The sequence below is a fragment of the Salarias fasciatus genome, chromosome 13, assembly GCF_902148845.1.
Source record: "Salarias fasciatus chromosome 13, fSalaFa1.1, whole genome shotgun sequence".
Taxonomy (NCBI): Eukaryota; Metazoa; Chordata; class Actinopteri; order Blenniiformes; family Blenniidae; genus Salarias; species Salarias fasciatus.
The window spans coordinates 28,298,591-28,310,088 of NC_043757.1; the positions used below are offsets into that span (position 1 = coordinate 28,298,591).

General features: G+C 43.2%; 1 protein-coding gene across 2 annotated transcripts; it reads left to right on the forward strand.

Annotated features, from left to right (window-relative positions):
• The first annotated feature begins 409 nt into the window (after positions 1-409).
• Positions 410-9,990, forward strand: LOC115399522 (oocyte zinc finger protein XlCOF22-like). 2 transcript variants are annotated; one of them, XM_030106944.1, is made up of 3 exons: positions 410-636; positions 6,882-7,160; positions 7,756-9,990. In XM_030106944.1, exons 1-3 carry the CDS (start codon positions 465-467, stop codon positions 8,841-8,843), a joined length of 1,539 nt encoding a protein of 512 aa, XP_029962804.1. In that variant the 5' UTR covers positions 410-464; the 3' UTR covers positions 8,844-9,990. The 2 variants fall into 2 exon arrangements, with proteins under 2 accessions (XP_029962804.1, XP_029962805.1); XM_030106945.1 differs by lacking the exon at positions 7,756-9,990 and adding an exon at positions 7,274-7,409.
• Positions 9,991-11,498: the final 1,508 nt, after the last annotated feature.

Below are 11,498 nucleotides of genomic sequence, written 5' to 3' on the forward strand. Positions count from 1 at the left end.
AACTGTCACAATGCAGTAAACAGGGAGGGCCATTTCAATGAGAAAGTCTGAGAAACAAAAAAGTTTTCAAATCATTACTGACTGATGTTGCAGGTGAACATCATAAATGTCTAACTTTGACAGTGATTGTTGATTATGATTTAGTTAAACATTTACATCCAATCATGAAATCCAGACATTGTCTCTCATTAAAATATTTGATTCCACGTTGATGTCTCACAGACTGTGATAATTAAACTGATAGTTGTAAAAGACACAGGACAGCTGATTGATAAAGGAGCTCCAGCTGTTTGAGGTGAGTCCACTGAGCTGCAGTTCCCCCTGTGTCCAGTAGGGGTCAGTATGAAGCTGAACGCTGTTTGTGATCCTCCAGAAAAGCGAGAGAAGAAGCAGCTTGAATGGCGGCTGTGTGGAGCTGAGCTGTTGTGTCTCCCAGAGGAAACATTTCTCCTCCTGCAGCAACAATGACTTCAGTTCAGGCTTTAAGAGAGTTTATCAGCGAGAGACTAACTGCTGCTGCTGGAGAAATCTTCACCGCGTTTCTACAAACTATCGTCCCCTTCGAGGAGGAGATTGACCGACAGAGAAAACTGCTGCAAATCAGCTCCAAACTGAAAACCAAGTCACACAGAACAGGTATGAAAACGTGTGAATGAACACATGAATGTGGTTGATGGAGGAGCGTTACATTTGTTTTGAAGCTGCAGACAGAAATGAGGCTGCAGCTGCAGTTCAGTCCGGTGTTTCGGATTAACTGGTTTCCGTGTTAACTGGTGACCGACAGGTGTTTAAAACCCGACTGAAACTTGGGTTTGTTCCAGCGAACGTCGATTTTTTTTTGCAGTTACAGTTTACTTTTCCGTTTAGAGCCTTTTGTGAGCTTTACTGTAATATCTGCTGTTACCCACATACGTTTACAGAAATCAGTCACCAGCTAGCAGGGGAACCAGTTAATCCGAAACACCGGTAGAGTTAGAAAGCTCGTCACAGATTCAGACTTTCAGCATCAATAACTCTTTGACAAAACGTCTTAAACACACAAAGTACGCCTCTTTCGCATCTTTGTGAGCTATACAAAGTGCTACAAGCCCTTTTTTATTAGAAGTATCTGTTTTTCTCTCAGCAGAAATAGTATTGATCTCTGAGAGCAGCCAGCAGTGTGGTGTTCAGGGACCGTCTGTAAATTCCAAGACTGTGCAACAGTGAAGACAGACAACACAAAAATACACAAAAATATAACTGATATTCACTGCAGTGTCACCAAAATCACTACCACCTTCACTTGTCTCCTGAAGATCAGACTACAACACTTGGTTTATGAATCAAAAAGTACTTTTCATAGTTTGAATGGATTGTTGTGAGTGATAAAATTCAATAACGTCATTTTTACTGTAACGTGTACTAACGTGTAATTTGCTGTAGATGAATGAAACAAACAGAAAACTCCAACTGAACACACTGCAGCTTTTATTTTAATAGTTCCACTCTGTGTTTAATACATTTTTTTCCCATATAGGCTGTATTGGGACCATGGAAAAAGTTCCTAGAAAGTGAATTTCGCTCCACTACGCTGGATCTACGTGTTCAATGCATTTTTTCAAAGTCAATACCCTTCTAGACTCTGGGTTAAAAGTTCTACTCAGAATATTTGTCCAAACTTTGTCACCAACCAGCCATAAACACATCTACCAAACATCTGAAACAAGTACTGATGCCTTGGTGTACACATAGGTGAAATCAGAGTGAGAAATGTAGCTACTTTCTTGAAGGAAACGCTTCAACTTAAAGCTAGGGTTGGCGATTTGAATGAGATACATTTTTTTAAATAGTGGTTAAAATGATCTTTATGACCCGATGGGAAGCAATTCAGAGCATGTTCTTAAAGTAGTTTGGAAAATATCCGCTATCTACAGCAGGAGTAAAACAGGAAAAACAGCAACTGATGCCCCTTTCCCACTGGCCAAAAAACCCGTTTAAACCCGCTAAGTCATGGCAGTGGGAAAAGGTTTGACCTGGGATTTTGACCTGGGTCGTTCACCCTGCAATCGACCCGGTAAATTCCCGGGTCAGCTTTCTACCGACTTTTAGTGGGAGGGACACATCCGGGAACTTACATGACGACGTTGACGCAGTGCGGCTAAGTTAGCGAGCTAGTTGTTGTTTCTGGACACAGCGTGAGATTTCCTTCGTCAGCATGACCCAGCAGTGGCAAGACAGCGAGACCAGAGAGCTTCCCCTGATCCGTGGGGAAGAGGAGATTCGTCTACAGGTAACAGGGACTGTTTTCCGCTGCATTGTTTACTTTCGTTTTGCTCCGTCGCGCTGATGATGTCATCAACGTGGGACACCATCAGTGCGGGAAAACGCAGCGATGCGGCTCGCCAGCAGGAGGTGAGACGCGGGTCTGCAGGCGGTGGGAAAGGACTCTAAAAAGGCGATAGTTAGCGGGTCGCAGACACGGGTCGACCCGCTAGTTGCAGTGGGAGAGGGGTATCATAATCTTGCCGGGACACCTTGGTTGTAAACCAATCAAATCCCTTCGCTGTTCGACCTGCCCCCTGCGCGTTCATGTCAATGGCGTGCACTGACCCTGGTTCAGTGCGTTCAGTGGAAGGACGGAGCGTCGTTGCAGAATGGCAGAGAAGAATGTTTGGGGGTTTACTTACCGTTGAGTGCACCATACTTGGCTTAGTGCAAATAAAGAAAAACGAAGCGCTGAGGACAGCGGTGCTCGTGCATGTAAGCGGGTGCGTCCGAGCTCCCAACGGGAGCTCCTCCAATGGGGTGGGAGCTGGGCGGAGCCTTGGGGAGATGTTACATTCGTGCTACATGCTAGTTTTTCAAGATCGCCAACCCTAGCTTTAAGTGATTTGCACCCAGCACAATGAAATATATGGTAAATTTAGCTAAAAGATTATGTGTCATATATTAAAAATATCATCACAACCTACTGTGTAATGAAAGATAGAAAATAAAAAATGCACACCACGGCCATAAATGGCTGAAAATCAACCGAATTGCGACCACGCCCTCCGAGTAATGGCAAGAATGGAATAAGACAAAAAATAAATGCACAAAAGGTCAGAATCATTCACAAGCATGGTATAAAACATTTATTCAAGTACGACAGTGTCTCTGAATATGAACATATAGATTAATACACATACAAATATAGGAAAAAAAAGAAAAAGAAAAACTACATGGTGATATGGTGGTATATTACTCATCAATATCATTTTCATCAAAGTCATCATCCCATACAGCTCTGTCCTCTGTTTCTTCTGAAACATTCTCATATGCTTGGCACCAACATAAATCTGTACAAGACAGTCTTGGAGACATACAGGAACATCTTTCAGTTTCACATTTAGTTGCAACTACAGTGGAACCACTTGCAAAACACTGCAGGAGCAGGATTTGTAGTCCTCCATGTCACTGCCAGCTCCCATCCTCACTGTGTCGCCCACTGCCTCACATTCTACCAGTCAGACAGTGTTTCATAATGGCTGCTTGGTAGTTTGCTCTCCTGCAGTGTCGGTCCAGGGCATGACTTGTTGGGGGAATGGAGAGTTCTGGCCAGGCTGACGAGGCCATACAGAAAGATTTGTATCTTGCATCATTTACATTTTTGGCAGATGACTGGCCATACAGGAGGCACACATGTTTATTCAGCGTGTTAAAGGTAGGCAGGTCAGGTTTGAAACTGCTGTCCAGCTTTGCAGACCCAGTCAGGTGTTCTTCTTTTTGACATGCAACATTTCTGAAAGAACGGGCCGCTCTCAGGATCTCAGTGAATTCCAGGTCCGTTGGGGTGAGGGGACAGAAAGAGAAGGAGACAGGACAGACAGTTTCTTGTACGACATTTCTTATATAAACACAGAGTATATAAGCTACAAGAGGAACAATCATTAATGACTTGTTGTGATACCTTGAAATTACAGTAGTACAATGAAATTAGATTGAAACAAGAGAAGGAGCAGAACTGGGAGCCGGTTCCACATGGTAGAACCCGGGGTTCAGTAACCCTTCCACCCACTGGGTCCGGGTTCCTCCATTAATCAGTGGAGCAGCTGTTTTGTTTGATGCCCAATTAGAATTACACCCATTGAGTCCAGGCTGTCTCAATGGATCAGCTGATTGATGTTCTGTCTGAGATCCCTCAATCACTGCTCTAGTCCACCTCAGAGACAGCCTCTTCGTCCAGGGTTCTGCTGTTCTGACTCGTTGGTCTCCTACAGTGGAAAGAGAGAGAGAGGGAGGGCGAGAGATCATTTTATTTCCATTGAAGTGGACACAGATTTATACAATAAATCCACCACTCATTTTCCCAACATCACCTTACAGAACAGTTACATAACAGTTGAGAGAGAGAGAGAGAGAGAGAGAGAGAGAGCTAACTGTAAGCTTTATTGAATAGCAGCCTCCCTCACCCCTAAATTCCACTGCGTGTGTTTGTGCTGTGCTCCGCTCCGCTCAGCTCTGCTCCGTTTTGTCAGAACCCTCCGCTCCGCTCTGCTCCGCTGCGTCTCTGTTCCGCCGGCCGGAGAAGCAGAGAAGCGCAGCGCTGTTTAGCATCGACCTCCAAAAGCTGAGCAGTCTGGGCCACACTTGCATTTTTCTCTGTAAATCCTTGTAGAAAGAATGACTGGGGTCATATAAAATTTTATGATTCTCCACTTCCAAAATCAGCGTCTCTTCATCCTGGTTGTTGTGCTTCAACACGCTGAATTTCGTGCGACAGGATGTTGACATTCGGGCCTTTCAGAATAAAATGCATACATGGTCCTGAATATGTATTTTGTAGAAAACACGAAATTTATGGACAATAGCCTACAAATGGGCCATATATATGCAGCTGTGTAAACATTCAGAAACGTTCAACTATAGCTTGATTACAGGCAAAATAGAAGTTTGTCATATAAAACTTGAAATTGTGTTTTATTTTTTGTTTGCCCGCTTTTTAAAGTGTGTATTTTAATCAGTATGGTATGTCTATTCGTGATATATCTGAAACTTAATGTGAGGACAAATAAAACGTCTTTAAACAGTTTAAAGTTTTTAATAAAGACAAAATGATTTTATTTAGTATAAAGCTGGAGGTTGTTGGAGTTCTCTTTCCTGTTTGGTGCATCTGAACTGTGGAAATTTATGCGTACGGAGACCCGGACGGACCGGACCGGAGAGAAAATTAGACCTTGGCTCTATTTTGGACTGACGGAGGGGAGCGGGGCGGAGCAGAGCTGAGCGGGGCGGGGCGGACCCAGACGGAGCCGATCGCAGGCTGTGGAATCAGCTACAGTCATTAAAATAGCAACGTATTTGCTGCGGCGGTCGGACCGGAGCGGAGCGGAGCTGAGCGGACCGCACACAGTGGAATTTAGGGGTTACAGACACTGGGAGCTGGTTCCACATAGCAGGAGCCTGATGGCTAAAGGCTCTACCTCCTGTTCTACTTTTAGAGAACCTAGAACCTCCAGCAGACCAGCACCCTGAGAACCAAGCGTTCTCCTGGGACAGTCTGGGACTAACAGCTGTTTAAAGCTATATTGCGTAACTTCGGTCGCCCTCTAGCGGAATTCTGCGTTCTTACAATAAAGCCGGCGCTTCCACAGGACGTTCGCCCAGGTGTCCCCGGTGTCCCCGTCCCGCTTCCTCGGTCTGCCTGAGCTCTGCCTGTTGCTATGAGACCCTCCCGTCCTCCCCCTCCCTCCCCCTCCCTTCTTGTTGTGATGTAAAATGCGTAATTTCCTTCGCGCCAGCGCGGGAATGTCGCCGGTCGACAAGCAAAGCAAGAATTTTCCATACTGAAAAATCCCGCGACATGTTAGAGGAGCCGATCGGCTTCATCTGCATTTTGTCATCTCCACTAGTAGTGGCCTGGCTAAAATGGACATTCAGAGACATTTAAAAGTTACGCACTATAGCTTTAAACTGGTGTCCAGAGTTTCCGTTCGTTTCCAATGTATGTATCGTTTTTCAACAGAGCTTCAATGTGTCAGTCTGGTTCGATACTACAATATAATATTAGCATAAAGCAATATAAAAATTTATTTATGAGCTCCGCCTTCGTCTCATAGACCCCCGTGTTATCCAAAAAAGTGCCGGTCAGCTTCAGCCAATAGATTTCAAGCTTCCGCCTTGTCGTGTCGTCAAAGTGTGGAGCAGCCAGAGAGCACGGCCGCTCGCCCAGCAGAGGAGAGTTAGCTCTGCAGCAGATATATCCACTGTCTGCTGAACATCCACCGTAAACAGCTCAACATGGAGGATGCTGGCGGACTCAGAGGCTCTCATTTTCACCCGACGGATAATTCGCGTGCACAATTAAAGGGGCGTGGCTTGGTCGGTCATGAAAGCGAAGGGAGGGGGAGCCTCGAGACGTTGGATTAAAAAAAAACCCTCTCTCTTTCAAAACTCCAGACACGAGCTTTAAGATCTGATGGTTCCTGGTTGTTCAGGGCTTTATAGGTTAAGAGGAGGATTTTGAATTCTATTCTAGATTTAACAGGAAGCAGTGAAGAGAAGCTAATATTGGGGTGATATGATCTCTCCTACTGGTTCTTGTGAGAACTCTTGCTGCAGCATTTTGAACGACTTGGAGACTTTTTAGGCAGTTATTGGTTTCTGATAACAAGGAATTACAGTAGTCTACTCTGGAGGAACAAATGATGGATTCATGTATTTCAGAGCTCAGAGAGGCTCATGTTGCATCCAGACAGTTTTCTCATTAATGTCTAAACATCACAGCTGCTGCCAGTTGAAGTGAAAGGAGCATTTTGTTTGTAAATGTTTGTCTTTTAAATGTCTCCTGTTGCGTCTCGTCCGTCCATCAGTGTAAAATATTCCCCTCCATCCCAGAGTGACTTTGTCTTGTTTCCCTCCAGAGAGTCCACAGCAGCACATTGGTGAGCAGAAGAGCAGCTCCAGTGTGGAGCAGGAGGAACATGAAGCTCCACACATTAAAGAGGCGTCTGTTCCTGATGGTGAAGGTGACGATTCCCACCACTCTGAGAGAGACTGGAGCAGCCAGAGACTGACTGCTGCTGCTGTGGAGATCTGCACCCTGTTTGAACAAGCTATTGTCCGGAGCCAGGAGGAGGTGGAGCGTCAGCACAGACTGCTGGAGACCATCTGGAAACCTCAGATCAAGTTACACAGAGCAGGTAATGAAAAGTGTGAATGAACACATGAATGTGACGCTGGAGGATCTCCATCGTTATGGCTGTTTGACACAAGCAGGATCTGAGTCTCTTATGTTTTCTGTGTCTTTAATCAGCTTTATTCACCAGACTGGGAACTCCAAACGCACTCTCTCTTCTTCTCCACTCTGTCCTTCCACTCAGCCACACAGCGCCCCCTCTGGTGTGGAGGTGGAATCACAGCAACAGCATTTAGGAAACACAGCGTCTCCCCAATGACATGTTCCTTCTCAGTGTTTTCTGGAAGTGTTTTTTGTTGTCATTAATGTTTCACAATTATCAATGGAGTTTTGACCTGTTCCAGAGCTCCAGAATCCTTTAGGTTATTAATCCAAATTCCAAATTAGTATTTTAACCTAGTCTATGTGACTGATCACAACAAATTGGTTTCTCTTTCTTTGATTTATACAAGTGGCGCCCCAGAGGTGATCTAATGTACATCAGAGCCCAAATTCTTTTAATTAATCATTATCTTGGAACATCATTATTACTGATAGCTAAATTCTCTAAGTCAAAATCCCAACACTAAATTTGGATCTTGTACTTTTTGTCCCTCCAGAGCTCCAACAGCACCATGACTGTAGAGAGGAGCAGCTCTTTAAACAGGAAACACACTGCTGTCTGGAACAGGAGGAACCAGAACCTCCTCAGATCAAAGAGGAACCAGAAGAACAGGAGGAACCAGAACCTCCTCAGGTCAAAGAGGAACCAGAAGAACCAGGACTTCTACACTTTAAAGAAGAACAGGAGGATTCAGAACCTCCTCAGACTGAGGATCAGGAGGAACTGGGTACCAGCCAGGAGGGAGAGCAGCTTCTCCTGAAGTTTGAAAGTGATTCCTTTAAGGTTCCTTCTGTTGAGGAGCAAAGTGACCTGAGAGAACCAGAAGAAGAACCAGACTCTGAGCAGTTCCTCTCTCAGGACTCTGAAGTCCATGATGGAAGAAAACAGAATGACTCAGAATCAGCTGTAAATGCAGAGCTGGGAAAAAGCAGCATATTTCATAGTGACGGAGTGGAGAACTTTCCTGAGTCAGAGAAGCAGGCTGGATGTGAAAAGATTCTTTGTGAGGAAACATGTGGTGAAACTGTCCGAAAAAAACCTAAATTAAGTCAGGACTCAGGAACTGTCACTGAGAAGAAGAAGAAGTTTAGTTGTGAAGTCTGTGGTAAAGGTTGTACCTATCAGAGTGTATTGTTGATCCACATGAGATCTCACACAGGTGAGAGGCCGTTTTCTTGTCAAACTTGTGGGAAAAGTTTCATCCGACGGTTTCACTTTTTGCGTCACATGAGAACTCACACGAGTGAGAAGCCGTATTCTTGTCAAACATGTGCGAAACATTTCAGTCGACAGAGTAATTTGTTGGTCCACTTGAGAACTCACACAGGTGAGAAGCCATTTTCTTGTATGACATGTGGGAAAAGTTTCAATGAAAAGGGTTCTTTGTCGGTTCACATGAGAACTCACACAGGTGAGAAGCCGTATTCTTGTCAGACATGTGGGAGAAGCTTCGGTCATCGTGGTTCGTTGCAGCGCCATGTGAAAACTCATGGTATGGTATGCGTTTATTTAAACAGGTACAGTGCACAACAACACACACTGACCAAGACAAAGTTTGGAAAGATGTTTGGTGCCAGGTTATAGCAGATTGCCAAGTTACACCTGTAGTCCCCGGGCAGGTTGATGTTAACTAGACTAGAAACTATTACTACAATGCATATGGAAAAATGACCAGTAAAACATAAACGGAGTTACATCCAAGTAAACATACCAAAATTATTCTCTGCACACACACACACACACACACAACACATCATTCACGCCCCATCATTTTCATTCCTAATGATCACATTGTTGTTTACTGAGCAGCCATTTCTTTAACAGACGAGCAAAAGTGGGAAATCCTGTGCATGTAATGGTCTCTGTTGGGAGAGGATTCCAGAGGTTACTTGCTACACATGCAAAGCTTTTTCTGCCAAGGGCCTTGTCAGTTTTTGGAGCACGGCACTCTCCTCTAGAGGATGAGCGTGTCACTCTTATAGATATTTCTGAAGTTAAACAAAAGCTCTTAGAGGAGGAGCAGCACCATGAAAAAGTTTAAAGAGTCAGGAAAGATTTGCAAAGATAATTAAGTTATCAAAGCTTAGAATGCTATATATAGTAAGAATAGGACAGTGATGATACCGTCGATGTTTTTTATCATGAATTTTGATTGCCTGATTATATAAGGAGTGGACAGGTTCCAACACAGTTCTACACGCCTGTGACAGGAAGTCATACAATACAAAAAATGTGACATAATCATGGAGTTAAGATACATAAACGAAGCCTCGGTACTCAACGATCTTCTGATGCATCTACAGTTTGAGAGATTGAATCTGAGAGAGTTGCAGAGTTTTTTAATATGGCTCTTAAATGTTAATTAAACCAATGTGACACCTCAATAAGTAAAATCATTAACAACTTTAATTTATCATTTATAAAAATATCTGGAGGATTAAAGGTAACATTATTTCTAAAATACATGGCAACGGTCCTGTCAACATTAAGTGTTAAGCAAGAACTCTGGAGCCAGGCTGCAACTTTTTGCATGTCTGCTGTCAGTCTCATGGCTACCTCAGTTGCATTTTTCCCATGAGTAAACAGTACAGTGTCATCAGCGTACATTATTATCGTCACATCACACACAGAAGAGAGGGATCCCTCCATACTGTGGTTCTCCCCAAGATTTCTTCTTTTCCCACTGGGTTTTTGGAGTTTTTTCTTGCCGGATGTGAGGGTCTAAGGCGGTGGTTGCTTCGTTTTGTCTTGTTACTGTGAATTTGACATATTAATATTATGCTTATTCACTGTTTTTATTTTTACCAACCAATGTAACATCTTGAAGCCTCTGAGGCAGCTGTTGTTGTGATACTGGGCTATACAAAAATAAACTGATTGATTGAAGGTCGTTTATATATAGGCTAAATAGTAGGACCCCAAGGATTGAGCCTTGTGGGACACCCGTTGTGCAGTTTCTGAGAAGGAGAAGATGTTGTTCACTCTAACACACTGCTGTCTGCCTGTCAGGTATGATGTAAGGAGGTTTAATGTCCGCTGACAAAGTCTGATGTGCAACAGCTTGGTGAGAAGGATACTGTGGCTTACAGTGTCAGAAGCCTTTCGCAAGTCAAGGAAAACAGCTCCAACTACCCCTCCTTGGTCTAGACTTGATTTTATTTCTTCTAGAAAGTAGCCACAGGCTGTTTCAGTTGAATAGTTTCTCCTGAAACCAAACTGTAAAGGATTTAATATACAGTTTGCATCAAGATGTTTGATGAGCTGTTCGGCTATGACCTTCTCATAGACCTTGGAGATGGCAGGGAGTGTACTTATAGGTCGATAGTTACTGACCTCTAGCTTATCCCCTGACTTGAACACAGGCATGACAATTGCAGTTTTCAGGCATGATGGAAAAATACCTTCTTCAATCGACTGATTTATAATTTTAGTCAGAACTGTCAGAATAGTAATATGATTTTTCACAGAAACAGTATCCAACCCATGCACATCTCGAGCTTTGCTGTTATTCAATTTTGTGATAATATTTTCAACTGTATTGTTACTTATAGGTGTCAAACTAAAGGCAGATGTCTCACATGGGACTGACAGCAAGAGCCTCATGGTGACTGCTGTGGCTGCACAAGTTCCAAAACTGAATGGAAAAAATATTAAATTTTTTTGCAATAACTAAATCATCTGTCTGGACAACACCATCCAATTTAAGTTGGAAACTATGACTATTGTTTTTTTCTTTACCAAGGAGTTTGTCCATTGTATTCCATAAGACTTCACTATTTCCTTTTGCAGCAGTAATCAAGTTGAGGAAAAATTTGGCTTTTGATTGCCTGAATTGGGCAGTAACTTTATTTCGTAAACTTTTATACAATTGATAATATTTATTCCAGATTTAAGTGATTGTTTTAGTGCTGCATCACTTGTTTTCATGAGATGCCACAGTTCACTTGTAAACCATGGTAAACTCCGCTTTTTTAGTTTTAGAAAATTTTAAAAATACATTTTTTATTGTGAAAGATGCATTAAGGAGTTTTTCAACTTTGAAAATACTTATTTTCCACCATAAATATATTACAAATATTTAATGATGTGTACAATGTGCCCTGACATATTCATTGCAAGTACTTCTAACAGCGCTAAATTGTCACTTTAAAGTTGCAGTGCCGGTCGAGCACCAGAATTTTTTGGGGGGAGAATTTGAGATGATGTGACGTAATGCACACTCCCGCTGGCCTGATATCC

Bases quoted from the DNA above. Each gene is read 5' to 3' on its own strand.
- LOC115399522 (XM_030106944.1), top strand. From the start codon at position 465: ATGACTTCAGTTCAGGCTTTAAGAGAGTTTATCAGCGAGAGACTAACT. The intron at 637-6,881 runs GTATGAAAACGT...GTTTCCCTCCAG, and splicing joins AACCAAGTCACACAGAACAG to AGAGTCCACAGCAGCACATT. The intron at 7,161-7,755 runs GTAATGAAAAGT...TTGTCCCTCCAG, and splicing joins GATCAAGTTACACAGAGCAG to AGCTCCAACAGCACCATGAC.